Genomic DNA, 24,085 nt, shown 5'->3' with positions numbered 1-24,085 from the left:
GGGCTATTTCGCTGAGACATGGCCATGGACCCAAGGTGGCGGTTTCCCCTTTCAGGGGGCAAGCTATTTGTGGATGCACTTGACCCCATGGTAATTAAAACTAAGGGCAAGAAGGCCTTGCTTACTAGAGTGATGTGGAACTGCAAGTATGTACACCAGTCCTATGGGTTCCTGACCACAACAGCCCATGCCAGTGGTAAGAGTGGCAGCAGAGGACTCAGCCCCTCATTCCAACCATGCAACAAGCTTCCACCCCTGAACCCAACCCACCTTAACACTCTATCCATTGGGGGGTGGGGGGTTCAAATATTAAGTAGCATGCTCTCAAGCCAAATTGTTCAGTCTCCTGAACTTTGCAGAGTGGTGGGTTGGGTCAACAATGGATCACTGGCTCATAGAGACTGCGGAAGCTATGTGATCCCAGGAGACAGATTCACAGCCTGCAGCACCAAATACAATTGCACACCTCCTTTGATCAGACCATAGAATCAGATTCGAGCCAGAGTATACGCCCATTTCTTCCCCAAAAGTAAGGGGGCATCAGGACTATACTTGACCTCAAATGGTTGAATAGCTGTGTAAAATAACAACCTGCTGAGTGAACTAACTTTCAAGCATCTCAGCCACCCCTGAACGAGGCAGACATGAATTAGGAAATGTTACCCTTCCGCACTACTTTTTTTTATTTTTGTGTTTCTTTGCCAATAACCTACTACATGGGTTATCTGGTGCTGTGACTATAGTTAAAGTGGTTCCATGCTACAACTCATCCTAACCAAAACTATAACAATTGTTTCAAATTGCTAGATAGCTATTCCCCCCCCCCATTTCTAAGGAAGTTATTCAGAAGTTACTTGTTCTGCAATAAGCTACTTAATTGTTGGTTGTTATAAGTACATGTACGGTGAGTGTAAATCATATTGAACTACTAGTAGCTAAATTGTTGTCTTAAGGAGGCCTAGCCCCCCTTTTATCTACTGAGGATCTTTTAAGAACTCTGAAAATAGAGTACATAATGGGAGTTCTAGGTTTTAAATGTTCATGTGTTCTCCTGTCTTAAGTTTAACTGTTCCTCTGATAAAACTGTTTCCTCTACTGGAATTAGCCACCACTTCCTCTTCCATATATTTTTGGATGCAAAGAAACAATACCACTGAGAACTTTGTGCAGAAATATAAAAAGCAACTGTGTGCAGCTTAGGACATATTGAACATAGCAGGATTTACTTCTCACTGAATATGCAATAAGCTTGTCTGACACCCCACTATAGAAGCATATTGCTTAGTCCTGTAAGCCTAGTGCATCTTTAAGTTTAGTCTTTACATGGAAAAGAAATCCTTTGGAAAAAGGCTGCCCCTAGGGAAAGGAACAAGTAGGGGGCTACTGCTAGAGAGTTAACTTTTATTACAACTTGCCTTAAAGTCAACAAAAAGCTATGTGAAGATCTCTGTAATTATTACAGCACCTGCACCTCAACACTACAGTCCATACTGTTCAGTAGTAAGGCTTTTTTGGTTAAAATTAAAACCCTTTTCCATTCTTTCTTATCAACAGCCATCGCAGGAGAGAGTGGTTTTAAACAAGTCACTTAGTTTTCCCTGTGAAGTCTACCCAATGTGAAGTCCAATAATATCTACATTGGCATGAGACAGAACAGGCTGCTACTGCTGATGTATGAACCATTTTAAGTGTCATTCCATTGCTTCATCTTCAGCTACATAAGGCAAGAGGAAAAAAAGATAAATTGTGATCATACATAGAATTCTATTCACTATAAAATGAATACAGCAAATTAGTCACTTTAATTAAAAGAATATTACAAAAGGTGTGCAAAACAACATTCATGATTAAATACACATTTAAAAGCAACATGCAAACTGACAAGTCTGAATACAGCTTTTAGTTAAATGACAAATTGGGATACTACCCTGTGAAGTAAGACTTCAATTCATTTTGAAGCATGAAATTATCAAGGAAACTAATAACCAAAGTTGTGCTTGTTGAAAGGTGGTGGTAATTTCAAATTAAGTGCCCACATACCACATTTTCCAAAACACCTGAAATGCAGATGTGCAATTTGTCACTTACGAATTGCCAGTAGATTTGCTTGTTCTAAACATAGTAAACTTGCTAAATGAGTGAAGGACATTTTGCAGGTTACAAGTGTACTGAACAAGGAGTTGCCTGTCCCTCACAGCCTCTCTTTGCACAGCATAAGTGCAAACCTTTAACTGCCTGGAATGGTTCTAGTTCCAATATCTAGACAACTCTTATCTGCTATGAGCTTGAGAACACCCTCTCATGCCATTTACATCCTACCCTGCAGAATGTTGATTTGAGTACAGTACTTAATGCTGTTCTTAACAGGATATATATTTTGGCATGTTTGACAAATGACATTAAAAAGGTAACACATTCATAACAATGGAAACAAGGACTTGAGCATTCTATCCCTGAGCAAGCACAACTCAGAGCAAACTGGTGATGACTGCTTTCTAGATATTAGGAGGAAGAGGAGGAAATGGGTACTTGTAAAGGCAAAAAGCTGCTGGTACAAATAATCCATGTTGTCTGGCCCATCTCCTCCCCCATCCTAATACTTAACTCCCAATTTGTATGTTGAGTTCACTAACTGCTTAAAACACTTGTAACCAACCTCCCTCCCTTTCAGCCTTATGGTATGTCAGGCACGAAGCTTCATAGGTTAATTACAGAGAGAAACTCAATAGGCACAGGCTATTGAAACTTTTTTGTAAAGAAAGTTGAACAACAGCAGCCAAAACCAACATTTAAAACCAGCTGTTGACAATTACTAGTCCTCTGTCTTGTTCTGAACATTTTGGCCTTGGCTTCTTAAAGATCATCTGTCCCATCCTGAGCAGCATTGTTGACTGCTGGGGTAGTCAGAGGCTGTCTCTTCAGAGAGGGAGAATAATTAGGAGGGAGATTTGGACGCCCTTCCCCTCCACATACTTCCAGCAGTTCAGTCAAAGTTTGTCATCAGTCATTTCTAGGAATTGAGCATAGACATCCCTAGAGCATTCTCCTTTTTGGTTGAATAAAAATTTGTAGTAGCTGCCATCTGCACAGATTGCTGCAAGAAGAGAGAGAAAGGCGTTTCAAGTTGGCAACTACAGAGTAACTTGGTTTACACTTTATTTCATTGAGCAGTTTCTGTAGTACCACTGAACACTGCAAGAGAAGACCTACTGCTTACCCATACTTGGGTAAAGTGCTATTTTTCTATTAAGGTAGTTACTGCTATATATTGGATGACTGCAAAGAATAAGCTGTAATTTAAATTGTTTTGTAGTGGAATTAGATTCAGTTCAATTCCATGGTCTTGCCCCAGAAGCAGTTCATTTCACTGCTCTTCATGCTAGGATCTCAGGCGACAGTCTGGAGAATTAAATGCGCCTTGTAATCTAAACATTACACACCAGAAGTGTCAAACCCTTCTTACACAGCAAGCTGAATACCATTAATGGCACCAGCCAAGGACTGAAAGTAATGTCATTAAGTAGGAAGTGACATCATTAAGCAGGTGATGATCAGAAATAAGCACTTTCTCATTTAGAAAATCATTAGCTACAAGTGACAGAAGCGAAAATACACAAATCTTGATCATATTTTCAAGATTTGGGAAAGCCCAACTATCACACAGGCCACTCTTTCAGCGGGCCTGCCAAGGTGCCACTTTGTAGTGCAGCTGCTGAGAGATGCTCTGCAAAGTAACACCTCAGCAGAAGCAGCAAGGCTGAAAGGGTGGCCTACGAAAGACTCTCCTAGTAACATCAAAAGCATCTCCCTTTCTCATTCCTCTTGATTTGCCTCCTCCACCATACTGTTCCTTGCCTCCTGAGGTCTCTGATCTCTCCCTCCCAGAGCCTCAACAGAATTCCCTCTGCTGAAAGGGCAGCACTGGAAGAACCTAATGATCACATGGGCTACTGTTTCAGCAATGCCTCTTCTGCCAATAAATCACTTCGGAGCTCAGCAGCCAATGTCAGTGCTGGGAGAGCCCAACTATCATGTGGGCCAGATAAATGGTTTCTGCACCACATCCGGCTTGCAGGCCTTATGTTTGACACCTCTGATTTATACCACTGACAAACTCAACCACTCTAGGACTGTAACTGATATTTCAAGTAAAAAGGGTTACAGTGAACCTGCTAAAAGTTTGTTTAGATAGGCACAAACTCATAGGATGTGCTTGGAGGTGGATTTTCCTCCTGCGGATCTAGTACTTTACCTAGGACAGAATTCGGCTCTGTTCCAAAGGCACAAATGCAGGGAGAGCCTGACGGAACTTGAAATTTAGAAAAACTCCATTTGGAACTGAAGTATTTGGGCAGGAAGCTGGCAGATGCTAAGCTAGAAGAGAAAAAGTAAAGAAACCCCTTCAATACAATCTGAAGTCTTAATTCCAACCATCAAAGCAACCTGGCTCCCAGGTGCCTCAATTATTTCAGTGACTAATTTTATTGTTGGTCAAAATTACAAATATTTAGACAACTTGGAATTAGGTATATTAAAACCACCAACCAGTCAGAAAATTACTCCCACGCATTTCAAACACAAATTGAGAGATCCATTTGCTTAACCTTTCATGCTTGCTCGATTATGGGTTCAGCAGTTTAAAAATTAAATTGTTAGATTAACATTTAAAAAAATTCAAAAGCCAGGCCAAAGCATTGCTGTGTTATACCAATTGCTCTCTTAAGTGAAATTTCAAGATTGTCCTTCTGAAAATTTCTGTGAGCCTCAACTAGAGTGATTTTGAACCATGGCAAAGCATTCCATAAGCCTTGCCCACTACCACATGGCTGCCCATCTTCTCCTTGCACAGTTCTTTCCCTGCTCATGTGCAAAAAGAAATCCAACTTACATAAAAATTGACATGTAAGGATGACCAGAACAGAACTTATAATTCAGAGAGTATGTGTGTTTTTGTTATCTAGTGGCTTCTCTTTACTCATGCATAATTATCAACTGTATGTACACTCTTACCTCTGTATAAGTTATCTATATAGATTTTCCCTTATATACTGCATATAAGACCATTCCTCTTTAGCCATACTAAGATTTTTTTGATACAGGATTTGGGAATGGGGTGGCGTGCCACGAAAACAATGAGGTTTCCTGTGGAGGCCAGATCTACCTCTCAATTACTCAATAGGTATACTTCTATTCCACTTTGAGATCGAGAGACAAAGAAGAGGACAAGTGCCCATGAAGGCATTCCAGGAGGTTGGATCAAATTTTTGATTTGTCCCTTTGGTAGGACAGAGATCCATAAGATCCCCTGTTCTTGGGTGTACTACTGCTGGCTTTAAGTGAAGTGCTCTTCAGGACCCTTGGAGGACGTGTGGCGTGGGTAGAGGTACAAGGGAGCATGAAATGCACATGCCACAGAACAGTGGGGACAGGCCACCCATAAAGCTGTGCATCTATTTTGTGGTGTTTCTACAAATTACAGTGAATATGGTCCTAAGGAACAGAACAAGGTAGAAAAACAAGTGAAACCTAAGGGCTGCTCATAGTTGCAACTAAAACATGAGGTGCTAAACCTCTTTATGTGATGCAAGGACTTCTGAAACATTTTCATCATCAGCTGTAACATTTTATTGATGCTGTATAATGTTATTCTGTTTTATCATGCTGCATGATGTTTTCTTTATGCCAGGGGTGTCCAAAGTTTTTGGCAAGAGGGCCACATCAGCTCTCTGACACTGTGTCGGGGCCTGACACTCCCCCCCCCCCCCGGGACTACTTAAAATCTTCTTCCTACATGCCATGAAGGGAAAGAGTTCAGACCAGACAGAGCTTATAATACCAGCTTCTGTGGAGACCAGCATTAGCCTGAGAGTTTTAGTATTGTATTGCATTGTAAAATGTTGTAAGCTGCCTCGGAAGCCTCCTGAGGCGAAAGTGTGGGATATATTTATTTTACTTATTTTTCACATTTTTATACCATTTTATATAAACTGTTTTACAGAGTTTTATACAGTTTTATATAAACTGTTCTTGAGTCTTCAAACAAGATAGTCTTAAGTCTTCAAACAGATAGAATGAAAGTAAATGTTCCACACTTGAATTAGAAAGCAAGTGTCCCTTGGGTAGGAATTTCTACACTACTGCTGCCACCACCACAAGAACCATGGCTCATGCTTTACACACACAAATCCTCAAAGGTAGGAGTGCCCAAACCTCAGCCCTGGGGCCACTTGCGGCCCTCAAGGCCTCTCAATGCGGCCCTCAGGGAGCCCCTAGTCTCCAATGAGCCTCTGACCCTCCACAGATTTGTTGGAGCCCACGCTGGCCTGATGCAACTGCTCTCAGCATGAGGGCAACTGTTTGACCTCTCGCGTGAGCTGTGGGATGAGGGCTCCCCTCCACTGCTTGTTGTTTCATGTCTGTGATGCAGTAGCAGCAGCAAAGGAAAGGTCAACCTTGCTTTGTGCAAGGCCTTTTATAGGCCTTGAGCTATTGCAAGACCTTCATTCATTCATATAAGTTCATCTTTAATATATTCATTTATGTAAACTTATTCAAATTTTTAACATAAATTAATTCTTTTTTCCCCTGGCCCCCAACACAGTGTCAGAGAGATGATGTGGCCCTCCTGCCAAAAACTTTGGACACCCCTGCTCAAAGGCATCTTTTGTTAAAAAAAGTTCATAGGTGACAGAGCCTGGAAAGACCTCTGCCTGAGATTTCCAGGCCAAATAAATTGTACATAACCAATGGTATGCCTCAATAAAGGCTCCAATCATCAGAACACTCTTGATGGCTTAGACAAATTCCTACATCTTGGAATTTTACAAACAAGGCATGCAATATACTGTACATGAAAGTTCATTTCACTATCATGGTTGACAGACTCCTTGACAGACTATTCACAGAGAATAGGCCTAGTCCTCCTCTCATCCCACCCAGCCTCTTACCTTGACTGCTTGTTCCTTTTAGGATCCTCGGCAGCAAAGATGTGTACTGTGGCATGGTCACTTGACACACAGATAAGTGAAGCATCCTGATTGAAGTTAATACTAATGAAAAGGCGAGAAACAAAGTTGTTTGTACCAATGCTGCACCCAACATGTGTATACAAACTTTACAAACTACTTAGTAATTGCTTCCTTTTCTGCTATTTCCTGGTTTTCCTGCATTTTCTTTGTCAATTAGTCTTCCTGCAATAGACCGACTTGCCCACCCATAAAGCTTGAAACCTCTCAACCTGTAGCTTGTTGGGAAGTTAACAAAACAAAGGCACCTGGAGTCCAATGGCCAAGGCTAAATCAACTGACATCCAATAAGCTTAATCAGATGGCCTTTTAACAGTAAAACATAACACTGAGCAGAGCATCAGCAACCATGAAAGTGAATAAGCACATATCTTGGAAGCAAACATGAATAGGGAGAACACCTTCACACTATAAGAAATGTTAACAGATTCATAATTTATGTAGCTTAGGGCAAAGCTACATACTGATCCAGCTATTTCTTAGATTAGTGCAGCGGTTCTCAAACTCCTAGGGAGTTCGATCCCCACTGTCAGTCCTTGTGGGGGACGGGGAAGTCAGTGACATGATTTGCGTTGCTTTAGAGGGGCGCAGGGGCTTGCTGAGACTTACCATAGCCTGCAGCAGTCTCCTGGGGGTGTGGGGAGCCCCCGCAGGGCTCCCCAACATGCAGAGACAGGCAAAATAACGATTGTGACCCACTTACAGTTTGCGATTGCAAAACCAGAAGCGAGTCATAATCATTATTTTGCCTGTCTCTGCATGTTGGGGCATCACGACACCCCAGTTTGAGAACCACTGGTTTACTATCTTGTTTTCATAGTCAATATCAACCAGGTTGTAGGAATAATATTAATTACATTTCTTTAAACCAGGGGTGTCCAAGCCCCAGCCCGGGGGACAGATGTGGCCCGCGGACAGCCTCTATCCGACCCGTGGCCAGCCTCTGGCCCCCTGAGAGCCTCTGGCCCACTTGACCAAACACAACCAGAGTTGTGTTTGTCGGATGGGGAAATGGGGGTCCATTTAAGTGTGTGTTTTATTTCTTGGGCTGTGCTGGTGCTTGTTGAAATCCTGGACATTTGAGCCCATCTATTCATTCATCTAACTTCCCTCTCTAATATATTTATTGAATTTTCCCCCCCCCCGGCCCTTGACAAGCTGAAAGTTTAGAGACCCCTGCTTTAAACAAAGGAAACCCTTTGTTTCCTGTTCATTCCAACAGTAAGATGCAGAGATTGACCATCTAACTGGATTTAGAAACAAAGATTCTGGTTTTCCCAAATGTATGAGCTAAGAACATACTGAAAAGTATACCTGTTTAACTGATGTTTGTATTTTATATTTCACACACTGACCAAAGATTAAATCCCTCTTTAAGATGTACTGCTGCTGATGGTACCTCTTAGAGGCCACAATTTTTAAAGATATTTTGAACACAACATAGTTGTACGAGCTCCAGCAAGTCTTCAAATACCCAAGACAAGCCCCCAAGTACTTAGTCTTGGGGCATAAGTTTGGCTACAGCAACTTAGTTCTGAGTAGACATGAATAGGATTGGGCTCTAAGTTCCATTACAGTCAATGTGGCTTACTCCCAGGTAAGTGAGGAGTCAACACATCTCAGTCCTCATACACTAATATTGCAAATAATTCATCTCAAATCTACAAGTCCATATGCCTTAACTAAAGAAACCCTGAAAGTAATTTTACAAGTGTGATTAGCAAGCAGGAAAACACTCCCATCCATGCAAAGCAGCTACCCAACTCTCTAATGCCTTAAAGCTAAACATGCTGCTGGGGCACTCTTAACCCATCAGTAAAATTGCAAAATTTACCAATAGATATTGGCAGCCTGAGATCCTCTGCGCAGTTCCTGGATTAAGTGCCCTGATGATGTATCAAATATTCTTATAAGAGTCCCCTTGAAAAGCAATAAAACACTTTTTCAAAGACATACGGAAAGAATTTTTTAAAAGCAATGTTAGGTCTCCCAAGACAATCATGATGCAAAGATGCAATTGCTTAAACAGATGAGAAATTGTTTACATTCTTTTACCACTAGCTGCTATCACACCTTACTGTATGGAATGCTCTGCCTTATTTACAGTTCAATTCAAAACTGATCAAAGTATTTTAAAATCAAGGACTGTCTTTCCAGTGGGCTTGGATCTGCTCTCAGGATACTTTATCTGCATCAGTATACCCAGGTTTAGCACCAAGGAAATTTCCATTTTGGGGAAAAAAAATTGAGGATGTTTGCATAAACTTGATCCACTTTGTTTATTTTGAACTCAGCATTTTTATAAATTTTGGAAAATTCTGGCAAGCAATAGGGTAGCAGGAAGCACCAGTATGAGAGGCTTAACTGGGGACAGGCCACTGGGGAACCAGTTAGAAGTAGTGCATGAGGGACAGGTTGCTGTTGAAAACAATGGAGTTAAATGCTGTTAAAAATGGAGTTTTAATGCTGTTAAAGGTGGAGCACGCATGTTTTCAGATGCCTCACCACAACTACAGTAGTTAGAAACTTGTTTTAAGAATTTGAAACCAATTCTGTACCAGATATAGCCTTCCCCAGTGGGGTAGTCAAGGGGGAGCGATAAAATAAAAATGTTACACAGATCCCATGCAGACATCACATGATACATTCATCTTAATACTAGATCATTAAGAATTGCTCTGTGGCCTTCTAGTCAACTAGCTTTGCTAATTTGCTTACTTTTTCTGACGCTGTGGCAATTCTTGTTCCCTGCAAGTTTAGAGCTATGCAGCTCAAGACCCCTTCATGAGCAGGTATATCTACAGGAGGTTTTTCTGTATTTGCCAGGTCCACTATCTGCACGTGTCCAGTGTGTGTTCCAGGGAATGCAAGTAAGGAATTATTACTGTTTGGGCACAGGACACAAAGACCTAAAAAACACAATTCAAAAGTTCTGAAAAACAGCTATGTTTACTACCATATCTCTTCCCATTAACCCCTAAAAACTTTAAGAGCCTCAGGATAAGGATGTAAGAAAAGCCCTGCTAGATAAGACCAAAGAACCATCTAGTCCAGCTTCCTGAATCTCAGTGGCCCACCAGATGGAAAACACAAGAAAACAGATATCTGAATACTCAGATATTTTTCAAAGCAAACAAAAATTCAGGGTTCAAATTTGTAAAACTCATATTTGCGTGCCTTGCACAAAAAAGAAGCTACTAGGCAGATTCTTGTATAAATGTAGCCAAAAAATGATGTTCAAATAAGCAATTTCAATCCAATACTGAAATGCCCTCATGCAGCTACATTTTTCCCACAAGCTGTTTTCAGATTTTATTCACTGGGTTCAGGAAGATGGAAGACAAAAGACTTCTTAAGCTTTATTGTACATTTAATGGGACTGAGCAGTTCAATAATGCGTCCAAAAGATGCATGTTGCTTTTCAAGAGGAGGCTTGTGAAGATGACATTTGTTGTTCTCAGGGAGCACAACAGCAAAAAACCACCCAAGACATGTTTTTGTCCTACTTACACCTTTCGTACTGGAAACAGCTTACCTTTAGGGTTGTAGCAGGTTTCAAAGACATGTAGCTGGTGAGGATTGTGTGTGAATGTGAAAACTTTAATCATGGAATCCAAAACTACCACAATTCTGAAAGAGACAAGGCAGTGTGTGCGCAACACACACACGCTCATATTACTAACAAACGTTCTGTCCAGTTAAGCCGATTTAGTACCAAGTACATTATTTTCTTGCATTTTCTAGATCAGGGATGTCAAACTCATTTCATACAGTGGGCCAAATGGCATTTATGATGCCTGCTGAGGGTCGGAAGTGATTAGTCATTAGGCAGTACGTGATGTCATTAAACAGGTCATGACCAGAAATAAGCACTTTTTCTTGCTTAGGAACACATTAGCTGCAAATGACAGAAGAGAAAATACACAAATCTTGATCATATTTCAAGATATGGGAGAGCCCAATTATCTTGTGGGTCACCCTTTCAGAAGTAACACTTCAGCAGCTGAGAGTCCGAGGGCCAGATAAAAGGCTTCTGCATGCCGCATCTGGCCCCCGGGCCTTGACACCCCTGCTCTAGACTGTGTCAACAGTGAGACTATCAAAACTCTTTCAGTTTCATTGCATTTAGATCCTGTCTTTTATCCATCATGACATTCAAGGCCATTTACAAGAAGGTCTTGACACTGACCAAATCTAGACCAACTTTTTTTCTCAGTATTGGATGTGTGACAAAGGACATTTGTACACATGCATATGTGGTGGCACTGGGTGCTTGCCAGAAGAGTACAAGGCAGGCCAGTACCGTGACCTTTAAGTAGAGTAAAGTAAGAGGCCTCAAAACCCACAGGCTTTGGGAAGGCCACAGTTTTAATTTGTCAGAGTAATCATCCTCCCTCCTCACCCACACAACGGGCCGGTTTTTATTTCTTGGAAAATATTCCATAAACAGCTTGTTTATGTTTATTGTTTGCACTTTGCTTGTCCAACACATCTGAAGCAGCAAACCAAAGCCACACATTATGAGCGTCCCAACTTGGAACAAACAAAAATGCTAATGAAAACAACCCCCCTTTTCCAATCCTCATCAACTCCACAGCTGAATTCAATCAAGGACTCAATGGTAATGAAGACACTGACTTACAGAATGACTCAATTTCTTGCTACACACTCAGCAGGGTGCAAAACAGAGGCACCCATTTAAGGCGTGGGGGGGAGCACAATTAAGGGCTATCAAGACACTAAATAAGGTTATTTGATGAGCTCACTCCACAAAAGATCCCAAATGTTCTTATGGAAATTTAGTATACAAGAAGCTGGATGACAGACCCCTTGTGCTCTTCCTTCATTAACCAGCCCTTTACATTGTTGCTGCATTTGTTCATTTTAGTCACTAGTATTGCATGAAGCACCCCCTTCCTCTGCTACCCAAGAACCACAGTACCAAGCCAGTACCCAGTACTGGCAACTCTCTTTCCAGCTTCCCCCCCTTCTCTTCTAGAGCACAAGTGAGGACTGCTGTCCTAGTGCCTCCTGGAAAGCCAGTCTTTTGTTGACCAACTTGCAATGGGGCTGTTCCTCCAGGAAAACAGCCACAGCTTCATATGCAAGTATGCACATATGACTGGGAGTTTAGGATTCTGGGTGTATTCTATTGTTAACTGCTTTAAGGGGAGGTCTGAGATCAGCTCCATGCCTTCATTTTAGGTGGATACCCTTAACTATCACAGAGACTAACCAGCCTACCACAAGCAATTTCACAGCCCATCATGGGTCTCATTTCTTGCCTATATCCTTTGTTTACAGAGATCTACAATACCACAATCCAAACCTTCAAATTGCTCTAGCTTCTCTTCCGGTCTCCCTCAGCTCTCTTCCTACAATACCACAAAACTCCTAGTTTTCCAGTTCCCTCAGTTAACCCTCTAATTTCCCTACATCCTTCCCCCTCTTTTTCATGACATTATGCACCCCCTACCCCTTGTAAGGATTTCTTACTCTCTTCTTCTCTTTTACCTAGAAACTGCTTATGCTTAGGGTGACTAACGGCGCAATCCTATCTTGCACTGGAACAGGATAGGTGCCCAAAGTGGCTCAGTCAGAGGTAAGGGGAAACTCTTCCCCTTACCTCCGGGTAAGCCACTGCAGCCCCATGGGTCTCCTCAGACTTGTGCCATCTCCTGAAGTGGCGCAAGTCTAAGGAGAGCGGAGCAGCCTGAAGTCACTCTGTGCTGCTTGGGTAATGGGGTTGGGATCTGGCAGCACCTCCTCTAGCCCCCCCGCCCACCCCTGGGACAGCCCCCCACCCATCCCAGAATGCCTCCCTCCCACCCCTCCCTCCCACCCACCCCCGACCCCTGCGTCGGCTGAGCTCAGCCAATGCAAGTTACCTTGGGGGAGCTGCCATGGAGGCTGGATGCAACCTCTATGCTCCAGCACACCTCCGTGCGCTGGCACATCTTCCTCCTGAGGAGGTACAAACATGCGCTGTAAATGAATACAGTGCATTACTTTGTATTTTGATCCCTCCCACTCCGCTAACATTATCTCCACAAAAAAAGTTTGTTGCTGTTGCACTTCTACACTTTCTTATAGACCATGGTCACTGAACTCTGTGTCTACAATGCAACAGATTTCTCTCACATGATGAAAAGCACACCCGGTAACAATGCGTATCCTCAGATCACATGATACTACTTTAAGACATCAAAAGACAGCATTAATATTCTCAACTGCAGAGGTACCCATCAATTTCTTCAGTGTATGGTCTAGGAAGTAACAAGAACATCCCATGCATCCATTCAAAAATGCACAATTTACAAAACAAAAATTCAAACCAAACCATAACTGGGGGAGGGGGAAAGACTTACAAGTAACACACATTTCAATGCCTGAGCTACTCAAATTTATCCAAAAGTTGACTTTATGTGCTTTCTTCCACACAGGCTGAAGCAAGTGCTAGTGCAATTCCCTGCTCTGGGTACTGGGCAAGATTGTGAGATGATGTGGGGAACATAAGACACACATCAACTGAATATCCTGTCCTGCCATCCTCTTCCATCACATCCAAAACAGCTCAACAAGATGTTTAGTTTGATGTTATGATGCAACATTCCACAGGTTTCTCCTTCCAAAAGAAGCTGAGGCCATGGGGGAAAAAAACCTACATGTGAAACAAAATGGGCTTTCTGTGAAATACAGTATGACCAGACTCACCTGTCTCTTCGCAGTTTAACTGCTTTGACTTCTGTGGAAAATTCTATTTCAATGACTGTCTTCTTTTTCAGATCATCCCAGATCATCACTACAAAAGCAGAAGCGCTCTCATTAGTCCAAAAATGCAACAGTCAACAGCACACCCAATTCTGCAAATTTGAAAGTCTAGTTCCATGAATTGAGGTGTTTGTTTCCAGTGAGTAAGATAGGATTACAGCCAAAGTCTTACTGAACACAATGGGCTTACTTCTGAGTAAAAACCCCTCTGTTTTCAAACACCTCTATCCATGAAGAATTATCTGCATACCACAATGCACAGTTAACACAACAGAAGGGAAGCCACACTCCCCAAGCCTGACTTTTCAAAGTCTAGTCTTACCATCAACTTCTAGAGGGGTAGTTGAAACTGTCTGTTGCAGTCAACACAAAAAGCTTGTAGCATCTTTAAGTCTAACAGATATACTTCAGCAGAAGCATCCGATGGTATGGACTTTAGCATAACTTATGCCAAAATAAATGTATTAGTCTTTAAGGTGCTACAGTCTGAATTCATCTATCACAAAGGAACAACTCCTTGTAAGGCTTGTGTGAACCATTCTGTGACTTATTCCCTTCTTCTCATCCAGCTCAATTCAAATCAACAACCTTTATTGGCATGGAACCCATCCAGCTATTACTGTGAGTAATTCATTCCTACCAGAGGAAGTACAATATTATCCCTACTTATCCAAAAATCAGTTTGGCCATCTGGAAAAATACAAGAACTGAGGAACTATATGGTGGAAATTGGTATAGCTACTGGCTTAAGTCCAGAAGAATGGATTCTTCAGTCACTGCTCCTCTCTATAATACAGTACAGGTATAACCCAATTATCCACGGATTTTTCACCTGCAGTTTTATCTCAATGCGATGAGAAGGGCCCTTTAAATTAAAGGAAAAAAGTCATTTAACAATAGCCTCATGAATGGGGGAATGGGGGAGCCGGCTGACAATCCATCAATCATTCTCTCTCCAGGTACTTAGAGCAGTTTCACTCCAAGGCAAGCAACCTCTCCCTTTCCGCTGAGCAAGTGAAAGAATGTTAAATGGCGATTATCACTTCTTCCATTCTTTCCCTGCACTGCAGCTCCTGGTCAAGGGAGAGATTGCTGCCTAGCATTGAAGACTTTCTAAGAGCCTGGAGACAGACCGATTCTCTGCTTGATGCATTACGAAGTTCAGAAAGGCTGTTTTCAAATCACTGAGCCAAGGGCCATTGTTTTTTTAAACGGATTTGCTTTAATGCGATTTTTGCCATCCATGCGAATACCGAGACTCAACCTGTACATTTGCTCTCCCCTGCCAAAAAACAGCAACTCCAAACTCCACATTAACAGAGTAGTTCCAGCTAGCAATTCAGAATTTATTTTCATACTAAAATTTATAAATTGTAATTGAATAGGAGGCAAGACAGGGAGCTGTGACCCGATATAAGATATCCAGTTGTGATGGAGCCTTAAAGCCTTCAGCTCTCCGTGGCATGACCAGGAGAGCTGGGGAAGGGGGGAGAGGAAGAGAGAAAACAGCAAGAAGGTAACTAATGCATCTAGAAGGAGGGTAACAGCCAAATTAAAATTTATACAAATTGAAAACTACTCTTACAGTCATAGCTAGTGCGCTTCAACACCAGTTAAAAAATTAACAACTTGTAAGCTTCTAGGGCTGGACTTGGACTTAAATTAATCCTTACTAGTCACTACTGTACCTTTATTAGGCGGGTATTTGGGCTTTTTTCCTCCACCAACCAACGCTAAATAATTGCAGCGAAACAACATTTCAACATGACCAACACCTCCTTCTAGAAATTCTGGAAGAGGAAAAAGAGGATTTTTAATTAAAACGGTCAATATAAAGACTTGCTAATACTAAAATATATTTGCAGATCAAGATGACTATTAAGACATGCTAAAGCACCGCTAGGGTCCAGTCCCCTTGTTGGAGTGGTTGGTAAGCAAAACTCCTCCTGCAGTCAAAATGACTTTCTAACATCAGGTTACTTGCTGTTAAGACTAAATGATTCACATAAGGAATAAAAACTGAGGGTGAGGTAAAAGACCAAAGAAATTTTACTTTCAGTAAATACAGTGACGCCTCGCAAGACGAATGCCTCGCGCAACAAAAAACTCGCAAGACGAAAGCGTTTTGTGATTTTTTTTTGGTGACTCGCAAGACGAATTTTTATATGGCCGTGCTTCGCAAGACAAATTTTTTTGCTTTTTTGGGGGGGAGTTTGTTTTAAATCGCGCTTTGCAAGACGAAAATTTCGCAATACGAAACGACTCGCGGAACGAATTAATTTTGTCTTGCGAGGCACTACTGTACTTATTTATATTGCATCTGGTTTAGGACCAGAGGTTCTAACAGCGTAGAAACATGAAACACAAACAAACTAGGTTATGTGTTTTATCACTCTTGGTTTGTGAGTACAGTACTAACTACTGAAAGAGCTCAGCTATGCACATCCATCTCTCTAGAAGTTCAGGTAAAGACAGTTAACCTGTCACTGATGATTGAAAAGTTATTAACTGCTGAAGAATGTTGTGTCATTCTCTGCAGCCAGTGTTGCCCTTATTTCTAACACCTCTGACCTTGAAACTTTTCCCTACCTTGTTTCAAGACAATGCTTCACTAGCAACCTCTCAGATAAGTTTGTTCCGAGGTCCTCCTCCAACACATTATGGCCACAATATTACAGGTCAAGACATTCTCCAGGCAAGAATGAATGGTATTGCCAAGAACTTTTTAAAAAAGTCAAATTTAGTAAGCTGCACTTGCTGCTTGAAGCCTACAAACCTATGCATGTCTGAGAGCAAATCCCACTGAACTCAGTAGGATTTACTTCCAAGTAAACATCCATAGGACTATGTTTTTTAAACTTTTTCACTTTTGCATTTCACTTTTAAGATCAAAGAATCATAGCAGAACAACCATGGATACCAAGGAAGCACCTCACCTTGTTTCTCCTTCTCTTTGAGCGGATCAGCATTAAACACTCTAAATCCATTTTCCATTCCACATGCGAAGCACCCTAAATTCAAAAGAATTTTTTTTTAAACAAAAGGAGATAATCATCTCAGGATTCAATCCAGACATCCACATAAACGAAGGTTTCTACAAGACACAGTGTTTAGCTTACTAACCAGACTGGAATAGAAATGGCTGCCTTTAGCTTTGTATTTCTCACATATATGCCAGTCTTCCTTCCTGGAACTTCAGGGAAACATACCTGAGCATTACTCTGTTTTATTCTCTCAACCACCCTGTACAGCTGAGTTACGTCATGTAACTGACACAGTGTCTTCCAACAAGCTTCACAGCATGCAGGGATTTGAACCCGAGTCTCAGTGGGTGTAGTCCAAAAGCTCCAACAAGCCACATGGCTTGACCAAAAGCTCCTATAGATTGTAAGTTGCCTTGTACATTACAAGTCTTATAAACAACCCTGTAGGTGACTATCAGTAATTATTGTACAGAGATGGAGAGGATGCCATGGAGCAAAATATGCAAGGCTTTACATCACATGGGCAGTTCATGACTGAACAGAAATTTGAGTGAAGATATAGGTTGAATTCATTACACCATTTCAGTTGTTTCCATGACAGCAGATGGGAAAGTGTACATTCTTATGAAAGGTAATATACAAAAAACTGTGAAGATCCTTAGATCCTCAAGCTGTTAGTTACTGACCCATCAAAACTCATACTGTAGGTTGAAGGGATACAAAGAATCGTCATTATGACAAGCATGGTTTTTGACCTGGACTGCACATGACGACATGCTTACATTGAGAGCTCTTCCAGCTACCTATTTTAGTTTTATGTAGTTAATGACAGATGTATTATTTGGGGGAGATACCCTGCTCACTCACCCACCCACCTACTGCTGGAGTTGGTGCAACTCTGTCTGCTGTCTGTCTGTGGCCCTAACCCTTTATCCTTCCCTTCTCCTCTGAGCACTTCCTCTTGTCCTCTGACCACCTAACTGTTAAGATGGCACACACCAGGGCTCTGATGCCCAGGTCATCTTGAGCACAAGGCATGCAGGGCGAGGCAGCTCTAGGGCCTTGCTATCTCTAAGTGTTAGCTGAACCTCTGATCCGAATCAGATGCTGTAAATATACACTCAGTGGAACTGTAAGTAAGTAACTTCTTTTGTTTTTTTTTGCAACTTTAACAAGCCATTGCCTCTTTGTCTTTTTTGTTTTCATTGATTAGCAGTCAGCTGGGTGAGGAAGGTTCCCTGGGGTGATACCCAAAAAGGGGGGTCTGCTGCTTAAGCTACTCTGCTTACCCCCCAAAGAGGAAACTATTTTTAATTTCCTCCAACACCTACCATCCCCCTCCCACATTTGAACTGTATATTGGATTTTCATTGGTTTTCCATGGTTCTGTAGCTTAGTGTACAGGCATGCCCCCATATTCGTGGGGGCTCCTTTCCATGACCTCCCATGGATGCAGAAACCATAGATACTCCCTGTGCTAACTTTGCTTCCTATTGACCTTGACTTTTTTTTTCCAAGTAGCCCAGCTTGAAGGCAGCCTGCAAGGCAATATAAGCCTCTAGGCTTATAGCAATCTGTATAAGTAAGCAGATTTTCACCCTGCTAAGGCATTAAAACACATTAATGGGTGTGGGTGGGGAATTCCCCATACCAGCGGATAACTGAAACTGTGGATATGGGATCTGCAGATACAGGGGCCCAGCCATATTTACCTAGAACACACTTCTCTTTCAGTCAACCCAAACTTCCCTTTCCTCATTCTAGCTGCACATACTCATAGGTGAACAATTTGAATGGCACTGAAAACCATATCAGAATTTTGTACTATTATACATTCAGATATACTCTTCAACAAAACTAACAGCTTTGTTGGCTTTTTAAAAAATTGAAGATAAAGTTCCAGCAAATCAAACTGCCTACAAAGGAGCATCATACAGCCTGTAGGTTCCTTAACCTAACACACGCACACCATATCCTACACTAAGCTAATTTTGCAAATTGATTGAACATATTGCTACACATGTAAAGGCTTACACATGCTAAGTAACATGAAATATTTCTGTAAGTGACCTTGCCAATTACTAATGCAGTTTCAGGATGCCCTGCTTAACTCTACTGCAGCAGCCCTCCCCAAACCCACCATTCCCAAGTCTCAGAATGATCCTTAGTTATATCATGCCTCCAGTACACTTAGCTGCTTTTTGACTCATGTCTTTGCAGCTTCTGCCCTTCTATGCATATTTATATATTTTGTTAGCTACCTTGGGCACGTACAGAGTGGAGGAAAGGCATGGTTTAAATGTATTAAAAAAATAAATCTGTACGACCAGTTCCTATGTCCTTTGATATTACAAGAATCCACCCATCTCAAACACAGGTGCAATGTGGCTCATAAGAACATGCATATGTGTTACCCCTACAGTGCATGATGTATTCACTACCTACAGGTTCAGTGGCAGTATGCCTTTGAATACCAGTTGCACAGCAGAGGAGCAAAGGCAGGAAGAATTCCCTGCCAGGGAACAGGATGATGAGTCTTTGGCTTCATCCAGCAGAGCTTTACTTATGTTTACCCCAATTCTGCACATCTGCAATGCAGATGAATAGGAAATAAGAACATGTAGAAACTGTGTACTATATAGCCTGAAAACACTGATAATGCTTGGAGAATGCCATGTGCATTTTCTCTCTTACAACCTGATCTAATGCATGTGCATTCAGAAGCAAGTCCCTTGCACTGTATTTAACAATCCTTACTCACAGCTAACTGTACAGGGGATTGCAGCTATGTAGCCTGATCAAGTGCAGAATTCAGTGCATCCCTGCCTATCAATAGCAACTACTTTCATGTTCTGAATAAGATTGTTTTCCCTCCTTATTTCCGTTCCTTTTCACCCAATAGTCTGGACTGGCAGCAGGGTTGGATATGCCTGTGACTACAAGAGTACTCCCTCTGGATTTAAGCTACTACCATTATCACAGTCAGAAAGGGTTGTTTAGGATACAGTATATAGTGAAGTCATACAAGATTTTTTCCATCACTGCAGGCTAAAGAAATGGGAACAGCCTAGGGTGTAAGATGTGTGCTACTTATCTTTTCAGTCTTAAATTGTTTTTAGTAAATCCTTAAGTGGCAGAACAGGACAGGACAAGCTATTCTGAAATAGAAGGAAAGGAAACGGATGAATTCTAATTTGCATTGCTCTAATGACTCATTTCCCATTTTGTTAGTTGCAAAAACAAAACAAAAAAACAAAAAAGAATGGTAGCTGAGAAATAGCTGCCAATTCAGAAAGTTAAAGTATCTACAAACATTAAAATTTTTAATATTATGAACTTTAAGTAGGATTGTGACATGTGTATTATACAAGTATTGATGTCACAACTGGCTGCTGCTCCCTACTGAGCACATACTATTGTACTGTGTGAAATGGCTCAGCAGCCAGCTGAAGAACAGGGAAAGGACAGCAAGATGCAGATGGAAGCTTTACCCCACCTTGCCCCAAAACAGTCCCATGAGCACACTCTATTACACTTGGTTTTCTTCAAGAAATTCAGTGACTGAACAAAACACAGCACTGTAAACCAAAGATGCTCATCAACTTGCAAGCATAGGTGCCTATTGGCTTCCCTACTAGGTTCAAATGACAAACTGCTTATGGTTGTAAAGTGGCAATTGTTGCAGGCATTCACACTCAGCCCCATTATAGGCCATGAGCTGTAGAAGATTTTTTTAAAATTTCTTTGCCTTGCCTTGAACATTACTTGTTCAAAAGTAATGCAACTATTCTTACTACCTGCTGACAAGGCACTTCAGAAAGAGCTACATTTTGATGAGGAACTCTGAAGCAAACCTGAGAAAAAGCAACTGTGATCCTTCTATGTACTGACCTAGAAGCTACTTTGGAAAACAAATCCCAGTAGTTCCAATGCTTGCTTTTTTGAGCTGAACGGTTAAAGTGATGACAGAGTTGAGAAAGTGACAGGAAGACCGGTCTGATAAACATGCCAAGCAGCAAGTGTGTCAAGGGGGAGAATATATGCAGCTTCTTATAGAGAAAGGCTAAAAAGTAACATTTTGGGGGCAAGGGGATTTTTTGGGTTTGTTTGTTTTGCACAATTAAAAAGGGGGGGCGGGAAAGAGTACAGCTATGTATTGAAGTCTGAACTGGCAGACAAGGTAAATCTGTGGTCTAGCCCAGGACCCACTTTTTAGAATGCCAATATGTAGACTCACCTCCCTGCATTACAATCTCTGTGCATGAACTGGAGGTTGTCCATGACTTTGTGTACCTTGGCTCAACGATCTCCGACGCTCTCTCGCGATACTGAGCTAAACAAACGCATCAGTAAAGCAGCTACCACGTTTTCCAGACTCACAAAGAGAGTCTGGTCCAACAAGAAGCTGACGGAACATACCAAGATCCAGGTCTACAGAGCTTGCGTCCTGAGTACACTTCTATACTGCAGCGAGTCATGGACTCTTCGCTCACAACAGGAGAGGAAACTGAACGCTTTCCACATGCGCTGCCTCCGACGCATTCTCAGCATCACCTGGCAGGACAAAGTTCCTAACAACACAGTCCTGGAACGTGCTGGAATCCCTAGCATGTATGCACTGCTGAAACAGAGACGCCTGCGTTGGCTCGGTCATGTCGTGAGAATGGATGATGGCTGGATCCCAAAGGATCTCCTCTATGGAGAACTCATGCAAGGAAAGCGCCCTACAGGTAGACCACAGCTGCAATACAAGGACATGTGCAAGAGGGATCTGAAGGCCTTAGGAGTAGACCTCAACAGGTGGGAAACCCTGGCCTCTGAGCGTCCCCCTTGGAGGCAGGCTGTGCAGCAAGGTCTCCCCCAGTTTGAACAGACACTTGCCCAACAGACTGAGGCAAAGAGGCAAAGAAGGAAGGCCCATAGCCAGGAAGACAGACCAGGGACAGACTACACTTGCTCCCAGTGTGGAAGGGATTGTCACTCCCGAATCGGCCTTTTCAGCCACACTAGACGCTGTTCCAGAACCACCATTCAGAGCGTGATACCATAGTCTTTCGAGACTGAAGGTTGCCAACGACAATGTCAGGACCCACCGGAAGTGATGTCATTAACCTGGAAGTGACATCATGGCCACAAGTGACATCATCAAGTGACTTTTTAAACAATCCTAGGCCACAATCCTATCTACGCTTACTTAGGAATAAGCCCCATTGACTAGTATTGTTAAGAGTATATACATTCTAGCCTATTAAAAGTACAAAACTCCCCAAATGCAGCCACATACCATGTTCGCATCAAGTCTAATATGCTAAATAATAAAATATTGAAAAGAATGGGGACCCCCTTGAAATTGTCTTGCCACCCACCCAACCCACAGTCTGAGAAACAGTGAGAACTAGTGGCAGAAAGAAAGAATAGCGAGAGTCAAAGGAAAAGCAGCAACCAGCCCACAGGTGTGCACATTTGGTCCCTGTTGCACATAGGCAACATTGGGCAGGAATGGCTTTCAATACCATCTTTGGAGCATCCCAGAGAAATCAGCGAGGCGCCAGTTCCCACATGGGGTTGTGGCAGGGGCTTCCTCCCCTCTGCGGAGCCTGGGGGGCTGCGACTGACTGCAGATGGGACCTCAGAGGCGGGTCCAGGCAAAGGAAGGGGGAGAGACACAAGGCTCGCCTGAGTTGGGTCCTCTCATGTTCTCCCCTCCCCCTGCGGGGGCGCCTAAGAGCAAAGGAGCGGTCTGGGGGAGGGGGGAGAACTCAGGTCACCATCCTCTCCACACTTACCTGGGAGCAAGCCCCATTCACTATAATGAGGCTTACTTCTGAGTAGACATGCAGAGGCTTGGACTCCATGGCTGCCTCCCTCTCCACACTTACCCAGCAGTAAGCCCCGTTGGCCATAGTGGGACTTACTTCTGAGTAGACAGACTCAGGCTTGTGCCCCAAGGCTGCCGTCCTGTCCACACTTACCCGGGAGTAAGCCCCGTTAGCCCTAGTGGGACTCATTTCTGAGGAGACACGGACGGGACGGGCTCCGTGCACACTGGCCCGGGAGGGAGCGAGACCTGCTCCCGAGCAGACGGGCACAGGCGGACCCCCGAGACGCTCACCGTGGTCCTGGTTGAAGCCGGCGAAGAGCAGCCCGTTCCCGTGCGGGTTGGCCGGGAGCAGGTTCATGGCGCGGCGGGAGGAGGCCGAGGCCGGCGGTCCTTCGCAGCTCCGAAGGGTCAGCGCCTGAGGGGCGGCCGCACCACGATTCCTTCCGGACTAAGACAGGCGGCGGCCCGAGCACCGAGCGCCTCGATCCCGCCCCGCCCCGCCCCGGAGCGCCGAGCCATCGAGCGCCGCCTCCCTCCCCGGCTCGCCTGTCAGCCCTCTCCCGAGTCCGCAGAGCGTCTCAGCCACGCAGGGCCGGGCCGGGCCGGGCCAGCAGACGAGCCCCCAGCTCGGGAAGCTGCGCTGCGTGGCCTGGCAGACGAGTCAGGCTGCCACCCCATCCACGCTTACCCGCGAGTAGCCCCGTTGACTTGAATGGGACTGACTTCTGAGTAGACACGCCCGGGATGGAGCGCTTCGGCTGCCAGCCTATCACGCTTACCTGGGAGCAGCCCCATTGACTCTAATGGGACTTACTTCTGAGTAGACATGCCCGGGATGGGGCTCTCAGGCTGCCATCCTACCCACACTTACCTGGGAGTAAGCCCCATTGACTTTATTGGAACTGACTTCTGAGTAGACATGCCTAGGATGGGGCCCTCAGAGTGACACAAGCCCTTCTTCGCAATGCACAATCACTGCGGAGCATTTGTGTGCTTTAACGTAGGCCTGGTTGCTAACTGGGTGTGTGTGGTGTACATGCGGAGCAATGGTTAACTCAGGACTTCTCCTGGGGGGGGGAAGCAGGACAGTCAATAAATTGTCATCAAATTAAGCAACTTTGTCTTTCTTCTGAGCAGGTATTAAAGGTGTTTGATGCTTGAGCTGAGAAAGTCAAAAGGGAAGAGGAGTTTTTGATTAACTGCAGGCCCAGTCCGGTGCAGCTACAATGCAGTCCCAAGGTAAGGGACCAAATGTTCCCATGCTTTGAGGAGGCTTTGGTGACAGGATGCAGCACATGCCCCATTAGCACAGCTGCACCAGCACTGGAAAATTGGATAGGTTTGGGCCCTCAGCCATTTCTGCCCAACATTGCATTTGTGCAACAGCAATTAAATGTGTACACCTGTGGGCTGGGCAGAAATGGGAGAAAGAAGGTGATAGGTGCATACGGTCTGTGAATGGCCATTCACCTTTAGAGTGGACA

The 24,085-nt window shown here is 43.3% G+C and overlaps 2 protein-coding genes across 6 annotated transcripts in view; one reads left to right on the top strand and one right to left on the bottom strand.

The window, feature by feature from the left end:
• Window positions 1-13,682, top strand: part of FOXK2 (forkhead box K2) — a 77,146-nt gene extending 63,464 nt beyond the window's left edge. For both annotated transcript variants that reach the window (XM_066613449.1, XM_066613448.1), the window contains exon 9: window positions 13,469-13,682. In XM_066613449.1, the coding sequence (XP_066469546.1) occupies window positions 13,469-13,473 (5 nt within the window). In that variant the 3' untranslated portion in view covers window positions 13,474-13,682. The remainder of the gene's footprint in view (window positions 1-13,468) is intronic.
• On the bottom strand, window positions 1,784-23,035 carry WDR45B (WD repeat domain 45B). 4 transcript variants are annotated; one of them, XM_066613451.1, is made up of 11 exons: window positions 22,893-22,983; window positions 19,222-19,938; window positions 16,733-16,807; window positions 15,485-15,586; window positions 13,740-13,827; window positions 10,561-10,655; window positions 9,744-9,934; window positions 8,860-8,945; window positions 6,948-7,049; window positions 4,253-4,374; window positions 1,784-3,094 (listed from the first exon to the last, which is right to left on the bottom strand). In XM_066613451.1, the coding sequence occupies exons 3-11, from the start codon at window positions 16,788-16,790 to the stop codon at window positions 2,988-2,990; spliced, it is 951 nt and encodes a 316-aa protein (XP_066469548.1). In that variant the 5' UTR covers window positions 16,791-16,807; window positions 19,222-19,938; window positions 22,893-22,983; the 3' UTR covers window positions 1,784-2,987. The 4 variants fall into 4 exon arrangements, with proteins under 4 accessions (XP_066469548.1, XP_066469549.1, XP_066469547.1 ...); XM_066613452.1 differs by having other exon boundaries at window positions 19,226-19,938; XM_066613450.1 differs by lacking the exon at window positions 19,222-19,938 and having other exon boundaries at window positions 22,893-23,035.
• Window positions 23,036-24,085: the final 1,050 nt, after the last annotated feature.

Source organism: Tiliqua scincoides, chromosome 2, assembly GCF_035046505.1.
Source record: "Tiliqua scincoides isolate rTilSci1 chromosome 2, rTilSci1.hap2, whole genome shotgun sequence".
In the NCBI taxonomy this organism is placed as follows: Eukaryota; Metazoa; Chordata; class Lepidosauria; order Squamata; family Scincidae; genus Tiliqua; species Tiliqua scincoides.
Note: the sequence above shows the minus strand (reverse complement) of the source record. Positions and strands in the feature narration are given on the sequence as shown.

What these genes read in the sequence shown, in the direction of transcription:
- WDR45B (XM_066613450.1), bottom strand. Translation starts at nt 22,959, where the DNA reads ATGAACCTGCTCCCGGCCAACCCGCACGGGAACGGGCTGCTCTTCGCC. An exon ending in TTGCCACAGCGTCAGAAAAA is followed by an intron (nt 8,946 to 9,743) that starts GTAAGCAAATTA and finishes TTGCTTTTCAAG; the next exon opens with GGGACTCTTATAAGAATATT. An exon ending in AGAGCCGAATTCTGTCCTAG is followed by an intron (nt 3,095 to 4,252) that starts GTAAAGTACTAG and finishes CTCTTCTTGCAG; the next exon opens with CAATCTGTGCAGATGGCAGC.